Source organism: Nicotiana sylvestris, chromosome 2 (genome assembly GCF_000393655.2).
Source record: "Nicotiana sylvestris chromosome 2, ASM39365v2, whole genome shotgun sequence".
Taxonomy (NCBI): domain Eukaryota; kingdom Viridiplantae; phylum Streptophyta; class Magnoliopsida; order Solanales; family Solanaceae; genus Nicotiana; species Nicotiana sylvestris.
The window spans coordinates 134,359,517-134,372,808 of NC_091058.1; the positions used below are offsets into that span (position 1 = coordinate 134,359,517).

The 13,292-nt window shown below is 36.0% G+C and overlaps 2 protein-coding genes across 2 annotated transcripts; both read left to right on the forward strand.

Moving 5' to 3' along the window:
• The first annotated feature begins 680 nt into the window (after positions 1-680).
• On the forward strand, positions 681-7,572 carry LOC104224962 (probable isoprenylcysteine alpha-carbonyl methylesterase ICMEL2). Its single transcript, XM_009776698.2, has 11 exons — positions 681-1,022; positions 1,807-1,883; positions 2,589-2,658; positions 2,728-2,808; positions 4,314-4,388; positions 5,219-5,320; positions 5,589-5,726; positions 6,048-6,113; positions 6,219-6,362; positions 6,535-6,625; positions 7,065-7,572. Exons 1-11 carry the CDS (start codon positions 811-813, stop codon positions 7,224-7,226), a joined length of 1,218 nt encoding a protein of 405 aa, XP_009775000.1. The 5' UTR covers positions 681-810; the 3' UTR covers positions 7,227-7,572.
• A 427-nt stretch (positions 7,573-7,999) lies between these two features.
• Positions 8,000-12,805, forward strand: LOC104224961 (transmembrane ascorbate ferrireductase 2). The gene is made up of 4 exons (XM_009776697.2): positions 8,000-8,326; positions 10,637-10,685; positions 11,985-12,184; positions 12,322-12,805. The coding sequence occupies exons 1-4, from the start codon at positions 8,183-8,185 to the stop codon at positions 12,625-12,627; spliced, it is 699 nt and encodes a 232-aa protein (XP_009774999.1). The 5' UTR covers positions 8,000-8,182; the 3' UTR covers positions 12,628-12,805.
• Positions 12,806-13,292: the final 487 nt, after the last annotated feature.

Below are 13,292 nucleotides of genomic sequence, written 5' to 3' on the forward strand. Positions count from 1 at the left end.
AACCCAACTTATCTAGAAATTTATTTAGTTGCCCAAATTTTACTTTTTTTATTTTTTATTTTCTGTTTTTTATTTTTCTGCACCACACACCCCACCCTACCCTTCCCCTACACCCTCCGCGCAAACCCCCTCAAAAAAAATATTTTTACTTTTTTTTGTATTTTTTATTTTCTGTTTTTTTGTTTTCCTGCACCGCCCAAAACACCCAATTCCCCCCCCCCCAAACCCCCTCAAAAATTTCTTTTTTACTTTTTCTTTTTTGTATTTTTTATTTTTTTCGTTTTTCTGCACCACCCACCTACCCTCACCCCCACCCGCAAAATATTTTTTAACTTACACATTTTAATGTAAAAAGTTTTTTTTTGCAAGATGAGCATGGTTCTAAAACATGGGTCAAGTTGGACGGATTGGACTATGACCCATTGTTTAGCCATCTTGACCAGTCCATCTTAGCCCAAGTACACTTTGATTGGGTTGGTCAATGACCCATTTATTGACCTAACCCATCTTGACCTGCCCAAATTGAGCGCAACCCGTCCATTGCCATGTACTCATAAATCTTGATAGTTTTACTTCTCTTAAAATCTATTTTTACCTTCAGAAGAACAGTTGGAACTTGGAAAGGACCCCTCAAATAACCGTCACCTAGTGAATATCTAAGTGTCAACTGAAATTTTATATGACACAATAAATCATGGCTCCCGCCTAAGTCCAAGATTTCTGACAGTGACACCTAGAATAACGCACTTGTTTTCTTTTGACTTAATCTAAGATCTCCCTCCCCTTTGTTGTCGGAATTCTTATTTGGTTATGGCGACGGAGAATGAACAATTATTATCTAGGGCTTCTACTTTGCCTTCAAATAATTACAAAAGGAGGAGAAAACCATTGAACAAGACTAAGTCCACGCCTGCAACTGCAGGGTTGTGTCGTCAAGGATCTTTTAGCCGTGAAATTGGGCACGCTGCTGCTGAGACCTATTTGATTACCCGCCTTAGTTTCAAGCTTCTTAGCTATCTCGGGTACCCCTTTTCTTTTATTTATTAATAATTAACTGCTCTCATTTCGAATAACTGCTCTGATTTATTAACTTCAATATACCCTTTTTCAACTTCAGCTTCAAACACTCTTTTATTTCAAATCCAAACGCATTATAGTATTAGTGGTATATGACTTGTATTAGTTGAACTTAGGAATTTAATGTTATCAAGTTCAAATAAATTGTATTATTTGTCAAGTTATAATTTTGGAATGGGCCCAAATTGAACAACATGGATAGAGGATTCATTTTCCTTGGTTTTCTTGATACTACTGGTCTCTGCTTCAAACATGTTTTTTTTCCGTGTACAATTCAATATGAGTTGCAACATGGATTCCAGATTCGGTCAAATACTGTTACTAGTATTTATTTGAATTCTTTAGTTTTACCGGCATATGACTAACATCAGTTAAATTTGGCGTTTTCACTATTGCCAAGTTTATAATCTGTGAGTGCTAGACTTGTCATGTTTAATTTTGAAATCAACCAGCATAAATAGGCCTTAGTTTTTTTCCCAAAGCTTTCTTCTAGATTTCTGATTTCCATTTCTACCATACAATAAAAGGACAGCCCGGTGCACAAAGCATCTCGCAGGATATCCAGGAAACAGCTGCGCTCCAAGGGATGTGATGTAAACAGCCTACCTAATGCAAGCATTAGTGGCTGCTTTCTTTTACCGATGCACAAAGAAAAAATTGTGTTGCGAATGACCAGATATTGAGGAATTGTTTCAGAAGATGTAGTTTCTTATTACTTCCTTTATTCAGGTTAGGTTATCGATGGATTACAAGACTTTTGGGTCTTGCCTTATATGCGATGCTACTTATGCCTGGTTTTCTCCAAGGTGAGTGTAACAAGAATGTGCTCTTTTCCAATTCATTCATATTAAAAGAATAAGGATACCTTCTATAGTGTAAGACATTCATACTGAAGCTAAGAATATGCCCTTTGTTATACCATTCATATGTCCGAAAAAGAATTGTTTTTAGTACAATTCTTCAGATAGAAGAACTAGAATCAGGGAAACAGCTAATGCATTCTTGTTATGGAATAATATTATGACCATCAGTTTGAAAAGTCCCGGGTATAACTGGTAATGCATATTGCAGCTATAAATGAACTCCCTCATATTTCTCATTCATATGTCCATTGCTAATATAATTCTTCAAACAAAAAGACTAAAATCAGGAAATTGGATGATGCATTCTTGTTTGTGGAATAATATTGTGACCATTTTAGAAATAAATCGCTTCTGCAAAGCATTGGCAAAAAAGCCTGTTTACTAGTTTGGACATTTCATATAGCAAAATATTTTTGAATGGTCATATTTTCTCATTTGGAGGGGGGGTGGCTGTAGGGTGGGTTACTATTGAGAGGGTTGTTTTGTAGTCATTTGCTGAGTCACATTTACCAAGGACCTCCTGTAACGGAGACATATGCAGTGCTTCTTTTGTATTCAGCAGCTACATACTATATATATATATATAGATTATATCTTATAATTGTCACATAAGGACCACATTTAACCTATATCTGTCAATTGTGGCAGTTGCATTTTATTATTTCTTTTCACCGCTAGTCCGGCGAAGTGTTGTTTATGGTGATCAACCGAGGAATAGGTATGTCACTATTTCATCTTTTCTCCTTACCTACTTTTTCAGGTCGATTAAACTGACATTATGTTGTAGGTTGGACTTATATCTACCGGAAGATATAAACAGACCAAAGCCAGTTGTGGCGTTTGTAACAGGTGGAGCATGGATTATTGGGTTAGTAAGAAAGCTAGATACTTCTCCTTTCTTTCGTTTTAAACCTTAAGTTCCTCTTGTACGTAAAAAACAAGAGATCTAGCATTTAGTCTCATTTGTATAATTGATCATAAATTTCCTCTTATACCTCTCGAGTGATATGATATGAACTATCATTATTTTGCTTTTAGGGCATTTAGGTTTCTGCTTCTCTTCATGAAATTGATAAAGGGCTTTCCTACCTTACTAAGACTGCTATTGCCACTCTCGCACCTGATGGGTGTATTTTTCACTTTAGGTTATGGAAAAGAGAAGAATGACTTCCTATTTTGTTCCCGCTTGCGGAAATTATTCCTGTTGATGCCTTCATTTCAGCTTTGGAATTTTTGTGTATCTGTGGGACCCGATCGACTAATTTCAAAACAGTGATACTAGCATCAAATTGCAAGTGCCAGTATCAAGAGGCTTGTTTAAGCCCATAAATTTGTCAAGTTTCTTTCCTTATCATATTGGAATAATTGGTGTATGGATTAAATACTGACAATTGTGTATAACGATCTCAGATCTCTTATACTACTATACTATCTACTCTCTGTAAGATGACAGTTTGTTATTGATTCCAAATTCCAGAATTCTCAATTTTATAAATAGTTGCCTGCGACCTTCTGCCTTCTCAAGCTATTACGGTTTTCCTGAAGCTAGCCAGTGATGATTCCTGAATTGAAAAAATTATCGACAATCTGAAGTGTGTGTTTGGCCCTTAGATACAGTTGGTGACAGGAGATCTTAATCATGTGGTCAATAGTAAGTTATGTGGATGCATTTTAGGATGGCATCTGCAATAGAGTAAACATGTGAAGTATTGGAAGCCTCCACAGATATTTTGTATGATAAACTGTAGTATATACACTTGGGGGCTCTGGTAGGTAAACCCCATCTCTGCAACATTCCTTTTCCTGGTTTAGATGAAAGAATTAATGATTAAAATTCCTGTCTGGGACAAAATATATACCCCAAGGAAAAAAAAGGTGCTTTGGATTTTTGACATTGAAATTTCAACCCCATCAAGAACTCATGGAGTTTGCTCCCATGCCAAATTCGACATTACTCATATGATGTGTATAGAAGCCCTACAGAGCTCCTTTACCGTAACTTGGAATGTTCCACGTGGCTTCCAGAAAGATTAAGTATGAGGTTTAGAGCTCACAGAAACACTACGACGCTAATGTAAAGTGGTCTGTCTCCTCTCTAGTTGCACAAACAAACACCAACAAATATGAAGCTCTCTTCTCTTCAGATTCTCTGTTCTGACAAAGATTAAACATGTTGCATGGCTGAGTTACCTCCAAACAATGATTTATTGGCCTCTCAGGCCCATCTCCATAATAACACACATGAGATCAATAACTGGAGCTAAAAACAAAATGATTATATTTAGATACTTCTGCATATCACTAATTATCTCTCCTTTAGTCATGTTCAATCCTGCATATAATATTTATTTTGAAGTCCACGTACTCATGCAGGTACAAGGCCTGGGGTTCTCTCTTAGGAAAGCAATTATCAGAACATGACATTATAGTAGCATGCATTGATTACAGGTAACTGGTTGAATTATGAAATTACATATTGTGGTCTAAATGTGTTTTCGGTGTATTACTGGTTCCCTTGGATGATTCCATAGATAGAAAAGGGAACCAAGAAATAATATTAATAGTGAATCCATAGAACATAATTCTGATCAAAATCTTCACTTTCTAATCAGCAATATTAACTGGTATTCATGGATGTATGGGACAAGCTCTACTTTTATTTTTAAGGTTTATCCATTCTGCATTTCCTTATTGCTAAAACCTTTAGCAGTCCCTCTATTTTAATTTATTTGTCTTACTTCCGTCTTAGTCTGTTTAAGAAAAATGCTATATTTCTATATTTAGTATGTTTTTAATTTCAACATTGTCATTTTACCCTTAGTAACAGTCTCTTACAGGAATGACATGGCATGTTTAAGACCACAAGATTCAAAAAGTACTTTGGTATGTTAACACACCTTTGGTTAAAGACCACAAAATTCAAAAATCTCTTTACATTTTTAAACTTTGTGCCCAGTCAAACTAAGACACATAAAATTAAAAGGAGGGAGTATCACTTAAGTGAGACAAATAACTTCCTTTTTTCCGAAAAAGATATTGGTGGGATCAAAACATCATTATGTAGCATGATGTACACTGCATCAGTGACTTTTTTACTGTCCTCCCATTTTCTTTGTTCAGCAATGCCTTCGCACGATCAAAATACTCATGTCCATGTTCGAGATGCATAATAGACTCTTTTTTCTTTGTCCTCTCATTTTCTTTGTTCAGCAATGCCTTCGCACGATCAAAATACTCATGTGCATGTTCGAGATGCATAATAGACTCTTTGGTTGCAGAAACTTTCCACAAGGAACAATAGGCGATATGGTGGAAGATGTTTCTCAGGGAATCTCATTTGTTTGCAACACCATAGCTGATTATGGTGGTGACCCAAACAGGTAAAAAATGTGCTGCCCATTTGTATTTAGAGAATAATTGGATAACCATGTCCACATCACTATCTAGGATAAGAATGCTTGAGATTATTTTCAGTGTTAGAATGTACACCACACTTCATCATTCTTATTTATGGATTGGGGGTGGGGGTGGGGGAATAGTTCTTATGGAGTCAGATCTAGGGAGGAAAAATATGAAATAGAAATACTGGACAATTCCTAAGAAGCCTTTTACTTATCAATGACTAGATATTTTCTTATATTTATCCAGGATTTATCTCATGGGTCAATCTGCTGGTGCACATATCTCTTCCTGTGCTCTTATGAAGCAGGCAATCAAAGAATCTAGAGGAGAAAGTGTTTCTTGGACTACCTCCCAGATAAAAGCTTATTTTGGTTTATCAGGCGGGTAAGCGACCAATTTCGTGGCTGTGTTATCTATGTCGTTATTATTTTCGATTTAGATATGAGTTAGATTCCACATGATTGAAATCGGATAAAAGTAATTGAAGTATTCTTCTTTTTCTATTCCTTGCCCTAAACTTTTGCTTCTTTCGTTATACCATATTGGTGTAGCATTCTTTTTCCCCGCAGCATTCTTTTGCTACAAATGCTCAAGCAAAGAATTGTTTGCATTTTGTGTGTTATTTTCCGTCAGTTGGCGTGCTCTTTTTATTTGTTTATTTTTTTGATTTCTTGCTAATTGATGTCATATTGTTTGACTTGACAGGTACAATTTGCCCAACTTAGTTGATCATTTCAATAATAGAGGGTTATATCGCTCAATTTTCTTGAGGTATCCTCTAACAGCATTCTCTCACAGAACAGGCATAACCTTTACTTAGCTTAAGTTGTCACACTTACCTTTCTGTGAAGTTGAGATTTAACTTGTCATCTGCAGTATAATGGAAGGGGAAGAATCATTGCGAAATTTTTCTCCTGAAATTATGGTACAGGATCAGAGCTCTAAAGCTGCTATCCCTTTGCTGCCTCACATTATCCTATTTCATGGTACTTCAGATAGCTCCATTCCATCGGATTCAAGGTCTGAATTCCTTCTGAAGAGAAATGATGACCCACCACCTTTACTTTAATGCAGGATATGGTTACAATTTGTGATTCTATCTTGACTGATAAATGGATTATATAGAAGCATGGCTATCTAGTTTGAGTGTGAACTTGTATAATAACATGTTGAACTTGCTTGTTCTGTGCAGTAAAACATTTGTAGATACACTTTGCAGAGTGGAAGCTCAAGCTGAACTGATATTGTATGATGGAAAAACTCACACAGATTTATTCCTTCAAGTATGTATGCACCGTATTTTGCCTATCCAGTTGTTGTATGTTCATTGGCTAATGTAGGTCAAAGCTGGGAATAGAACCACTTCAGTTCCGGCAAGAGCATTTGAATTCATGCTAGAAACCGTGGTCAAATTCAGCTAAAAAGGATGAAGCGATATCATTAAGCTGGATTTTGGTTTTTGTTTTTCCCAATAACTAACTCTAAATATAGGCAACATTATCTAAATAGATATACTCTTTTCTTTGGGCAATCTCCGCAGCTAAATCCCTGCCATTTTTCCAAGCACTCGTGCATTTGGTTGTTTTTGTTTCCCTGGTAGTGCGGGAATGAAATATTCGTAGTTGATTATTTCTCTTCGTTCATTCTTGTATAGTTTGTTGAATCATTAGGATAAGATAAAGTTTCAGTTCTTGCTCCAATTTAATGTGTCTTGATCTGCAGGATCCTCTAAGAGGTGGTAAAGATGACCTTTTTGACCATATAGTAGCATATATACATGCTAATGACAAAGAAGCTCTTGCTAAGGATGCTATGGCACCTCCAAGAAGGCGGCTTGTCCCCGAAATCTTGTTGAAGTTAGCTCGCAGGATCAGCCCTTTTTGAGACTGCAACATTTGACAGTCGCGAAGAGGCTCTTAAGACTGCAGCATACACTTATATCCTCCGAGCAAAGAAGCGAGATTCTACCAAATCGATCACAATTGCGCTGTCAGATCTTATACTTCTGGTTTTGATGATAAGATTTTACGGGGGTTGATCCCAAAGGACCAATCTTCAGACTTTGTACCCTGGAAGCTGTTGATACCGATGCATCTTGTGTTAATAATGTCTTACCGTGATTTTGTGTCAATTCATGATTTCAGTGTAGTGTTTCCCTTTTATCCACTATATAGAGGAGGACTGCTCAATATATTGAGAAGTTATCATCCGTTGACAATTGGCTCTTGACATATTGCAGTGTCTCCACATAGGCGAGAATGTCCATTATATAAACGTTATAACACTGAACCAAATTAACATGTATTAGACAAATGATGCTTCATAACATAGGAATCCAAGGAAAATAAAAGGATGTAAAGAGAAGGTAACAAAAGTTTTATATTTTCTGAAAATGCAACAACCAGATTACCGGTGGGGACCCTTGAAGATAGAAAGGTTGTTTTTAATATCGACTCACAAGACATTAAACAAAAGTTTTACACTTCTGAAAATGAAAAAAACAGAAGTTTTACACTTACTGAAAATCAAATACTGTAAACCAAATGATAGATATCGAAAACTTTTTAGCATTAAAAGAAAGAAGACAGAAGTTGTAGAGTGGAGCTGACATGGACTTCGTGGTGACCTGTCTCCCCTGTGAAAGTCAAAAGGAAATTAGGACTATAAATACACACAGAGACCGTTAAAGTCCATATCCATCCCTAAATCTGGACTAAGAAGAGATCTAAAACTGACCGAATCTGAAAGCCTAGGTCTGCGAAATCCGACGATCATCAAATTATTAAACTGCTGCAGATTTTGGCACTATTTAGGAGGCCACTATTTTTGGGGATTCATCAATGGCGGTGCCGGTGGTGAGATTTCCGATTTTCGTGTTGGTGCGAGTGATCGGAGTTGCAGTGGCAGCCTTGGTTTTAACGTGGAGTGTGCATTACAGAGGAGGTTTAGCACTCATCTCTGACAATAAAGCTCTCATCTTTAACGTAAGTTTCTTTTATTTCTCTTCTTCCCTTTCCCTAGTCACGTTATTTACTTTACCTTTGCACTAAAGCGAATGGAATTTGACTGTAAGATGAGAAAAATTCGCAACTTAAGATATCGGCTAGCCATGGTTATTGATAGAATTTAGTGGTAAAAGATAGTATGTGTCATGCACTTATTGTTTTGGGGCAACCGTAATTTTTTTGCCCAAGTGCAAAAGGTACGGCTGCACTTGCTGTTTCAGCTCAAATTCTCTCGATATAGTTGAAAATATTTTACATAATGTGTATTTGTATAGTCTGGACCTGTTGTTACTGAGATTCTGAGAATAGTAGTTGTAGTGGTGCCAAGTACTGATTCACTCTTTCCCTTTCAAAAAGATCTCTGTTTTAGAATGTCTTAAACTTTTCAATGGAGATGTTTTTTTTATGGAATTTTGTTTATTCTGATTGTTTTTTGTAGCTTGACATTGCTTGCAATCATTCCCCTTTTACATTTCCTATAGGGAGACAAATTATTGTATTGAAAATGGCCCAAATAGAGCTGAATGGATAGTATGGATTCATATAGCCAATCTAGGGGGTCAATATTAGCCCATGGAAGTCGAACTCACCCAAACTTGGGTCGGTTGGGCTGAGCATATGTTTATTGGCATGTCATTTTGGGCATAGCTCAAGTTACCCATCTAAAAGTTTGGCCCAATTTGGGATGCATATGTAGTCCAACTGATTCATAAGAAAACTTAACAAAATATAGAGAAGTAGTTTGAGATTAATTTGTTTGAACAAGTGATGATGAAAAAAGAAATACGTATTATTATTAATCTGATATGGTAATTAAACAAATTATAAAAGAACAAACAAACAAATTAATCTTTTTTTCTTTTGGAGCTGGCCGAGTTAGGTTATGACCTATTGTTTAGCTTAAATGATTCGGCCATTTTTACCCCAGTAAACATTGGGAGGGTTATGGCCCAATCCAATTAGTGATTCAACCCATTCCTCCCCCCCCCCCCAAACTGTAGCCTAACATGCTCATTTGACACCCCTAAGCCGATCTCAACTAGTTTAGGATTGAGGGTGTAGTTGATATGTTGATTGTCAGTTATATACAACTAAGATATTTCGTGGAGATAAAGGAAAAGGACTGACATAGAAATTTCTATATATAAGGTATTCCATTTTATTCAATTTCACGGTAGCTTTTGTTTGATTTTAAAAATTATTGTATTTGTCCCAAATTTCTCCGTCGATTTTGGTCAAAGTACGCAAATCGGTTGACCAGATCCGGTATAGATCGTAACCACACCCACGTCGTTTTGGCACGGGTGCGGCACCGAAAGGGAAGAGTCTGAGCAAGGGACTGGTGAAGCAAGTGATGCCTTAGTGATAGCTCCTGTACCTATTGCTGCTTCTCCCAATTAGTGAATTTGAACTGTGTCAATTTTTGAGGAAGAGACTTAAAGGATGTGCCTAACAAGAAATGTCAATCCTGTCACTTCTACTTTTAGCATTTTCTTCCCCGGAAAATAGGAGTGTGCATCGATAAATCGAATCGATTATTTGTTATCGGTTTATCGATTTATCGATTTCGATTTCAATTTCGAAATTTTCCTTATCGAGTTATCGATTTCGATTTCGATTTTGTCCTCTTCGGTTATCGGTTTATCGATAAACCGATAAGATATACTAAAAAAAAAAAAATTACCCTTATTCATTAATACCCTTTCCTTTACCCTAAGTCCCTAACCCTATTATTTTATCTACCACATTTAAGGAATGATCATATTTAAAGCTCAAGGGAATGAAGTTCAAATTAATGGAAAATAGAATTAGCTGTGATGATGTATTTTTATTTTTATTTTTATATCGTTGGAGTGTTGGTGGCATACATTTGATCCCTTACTTTAGTTTCGTTGCATGTGCTTGTTGACATAATTTTTATGTTATAAACGGTGTTTGTTTTATTTTAGCTTCTTTTTATCCATATTAGTTAGGCGTGTTTATAGCAATATACTTTCCGTGGAATCCCGCAAATTTTCTTATTGGTGTAATCGATAACCGAATCGATAAGCCCCAAAAATCGATAAATCGAAATCGAAAAAATCGAGACCTTATTGAAACGATAACGATAAGCATATGTACAAATCGATAAATCGAATGCACACCCCTACCGGAAAACGTCCACTACTAATATCTGTCGAGATTTGTTTTGTACTTGTCTTTTGTTGTAGTGCCGTTTAAGTTTCAGAGCTTCCCGGAGACTGAAGCAAACCTCTTTCTTATATGTGCTTTTCATATTGTCTCATGCAGGTCCATCCTGTTTTAATGGTAATCAGCCTCGTCCTTCTAAATGGTGAAGGTAAAGATTAAGACTACAACTCAAACTGATATAACCATTTTGATGTTTAGTGTTCTTAAAAGAAATCTTCTATTTATAAGCAGAGGATAGAATAAGCGATTAAACATCCCTACCATGCTGCTGTTTCTTGCTGTATAGCTAAAAGACTTGCACATAATGACTCATTTTGAAGAGCTACTTTATCATAAGTCATTCTTATAATTCTGATGTATTATTGTTATATCCATGTACAACTAGATTAATGTAAATGTTTTCTATTTTCTCTTAACTGACTAAATTATTCATTTACAAACTTTAGCAATTAATCCATAGTCTGCTTGGCAATGAAGAATTGCTGTTACTGAATTTTTACATTATTTTTAATTGTACCCTAGTACTTTGGTGCTTGCTCATGGAGACTACCTCCAAAGTTGCTGGAATGTAAAGGGACTTCCTTTTCACATTCCTCTATGTATTAGTTTGGATACGTGCCTTTATCAATTTTCCAAATACTTTTTGCATCATAAATGGAATATCATCATCCGCAAAAACAATTATCTACCTTGACATATCTTTATAATGTATACTTGTTATTGGGCAAGTGAAAATTCCACAGAACACCATTTGATGAGTGAATTGCCATAGAATTTGCAGGTCAATTCAGATTAGGCTGTAAACCTCAGATCTTTTGTTTCTTTTATCCAATTTTGTAAGGATAGCGTGCAGATAACAATAATGCTGTGGCATCAGTGCTAAATGCTTGATCATTGCTTCTAATAGTAATTAGCATCTTTCCGTCAATGACTGATTAACATAAGTATCCTTAGGTCTTGTTATGAAATACGGTAAAGTTATCTTGCAATATTTATGAGCGTAATATATGCAAAAGAAAAAAAACTAAAGTCTAACAACGCCTCCCATTTTTAGACTAGTGTACATGCTCGCGCTTTCAGTGTAATTTCTTCATTTTTCTAGACTTTCAAACAAAGCAATTTTTCATTTTAATTTCAATTTGTTTGTCTATACATTTTGTATGAAAAGAATCTGTTTAAAATTTATCTAGTTGCTGTATTTTTTTTCTAAGTGTGCTTGTTGAACTGTTCTCTACATGCACTGCTTTATTGACTTGATTCTAGGGAAAAGTATCATTCTTCAGTATCTTATCAGAAAAGAGAAAAGGAAAAAACCAAAAGAAGTAATCATTCCAGTATAAAGTTATGTGACATTTTCAGTTCTTGCACCAGAAAACAATTCAGCATAGCTTATTTATCTCACATCATGGATTATGTTATCTCCAAACTTTGGTGTGTATTGCTACAGCAATGCTGGCGTACAAGACAGTCTCAGGAACAAAGAGCTTCCGGAAATTAGTTCATCTTGTCCTGCAATTCATGGCTTTCTTTTTGAGTCTAATTGGTGTTTGGGCTGCTTGGAAGTTTCATATTGACAAAGGAATTGACAACTTTTATAGTCTTCACTCATGGTTGGGCTTAGCTTGCCTTTTCCTATTTGGTGTCCAGGTACTTTCCTTAAGTTCCCTAATGCTACTCTTTTGTTGTATCCTTTTCCCTGTTCTGTCACTTTGCATTATCGTTTTTAGGGGAGTGCTATATATGATGGTGCATAAATTAGTTTTTCAATAACTTCTTCTGGACAGTGGGCTGCTGGTTTTGCCACCTTCTGGTATCCAGGTGGTTCAAGGAACAGTAGAGCGAGTCTCCTACCGTGGCATGTCTTTTGTGGCATATACATATATGCCCTTGCTATTGTTACTTGTGCTACTGGCATATTAGAGAAAGCTACATTCCTTCAAGCAAGCCACATAATCTCTCGCTACTCCACCGAGGCATTGCTAGTGAACTGCTTGGGTGTCTTGATAGTTGTTTTGGGTGGACTGGTTATTCTTGCTGTTGTCTCTCCAATGAATGGAAAAGGTGACATTCACAGGGAGCTAGCAGAATAAGCACAAGTCAATGTGTATTTGAATTCAATTTTGAGATAGAGACGATATATCAAACTTCATGTATCGCAGGGTTGAATTTTTTCTGGTAATGAGAGATGTAGTGACGGGGAAAGGATGTAAATTCTATTCTCTGATTCACATAATCTATGACACACTTGGAGCCCGTTTGGCCATAAAACTTTTTTCACTTTTTTTTCGAAATTAATGTTTGTCCATGATTTTTCAATTTTCACTTAAAGATGAATTTTGAATGTTTTCAAAAATTTGAAAAACTCTAAGTAGTTGTTTTTCAAAAATTCACTTAGATCACTCACAAAAATTTAAAAATAACCCAAAATTATATTCATATCCAAATACAACTCTAATTTTCAACTACCATTTTCACTTGAATTTTTGTCACTTTTTCCGGAATTTTATAATCCTTATGTCCAAACGCCCACGTACTTTCATGCATCGAAGTAGGGATTTGTGGAAGGCTATGAAAAGTTTTATCACAATTTTGTAGATTTGTCGCCGCTAGGAAATACATTCCAAAAACTACCCTGAGAGGCCAACAAATTTGTAATTAGGAGTGTCAAATGGGCGGGTTGTGCCAATTTTAAGCGGGTTAAAATGGGTTAAGCCAATATTTTGACCCCGCCCAAAAGTTATTTGGGCTAAGATGT

Bases quoted from the DNA above. Each gene is read 5' to 3' on its own strand.
- LOC104224962 (XM_009776698.2), top strand. From the start codon at position 811: ATGGCGACGGAGAATGAACAATTATTATCTAGGGCTTCTACTTTGCCT. The intron at 5,321-5,588 runs GTAAAAAATGTG...ATATTTATCCAG, and splicing joins TATGGTGGTGACCCAAACAG to GATTTATCTCATGGGTCAAT. The intron at 6,114-6,218 runs GTATCCTCTAAC...TGTCATCTGCAG, and splicing joins TATCGCTCAATTTTCTTGAG to TATAATGGAAGGGGAAGAAT.
- LOC104224961 (XM_009776697.2), top strand. From the start codon at position 8,183: ATGGCGGTGCCGGTGGTGAGATTTCCGATTTTCGTGTTGGTGCGAGTG. The intron at 10,686-11,984 runs GTAAAGATTAAG...GTATTGCTACAG, and splicing joins CGTCCTTCTAAATGGTGAAG to CAATGCTGGCGTACAAGACA. The intron at 12,185-12,321 runs GTACTTTCCTTA...TCTTCTGGACAG, and splicing joins TTTTCCTATTTGGTGTCCAG to TGGGCTGCTGGTTTTGCCAC.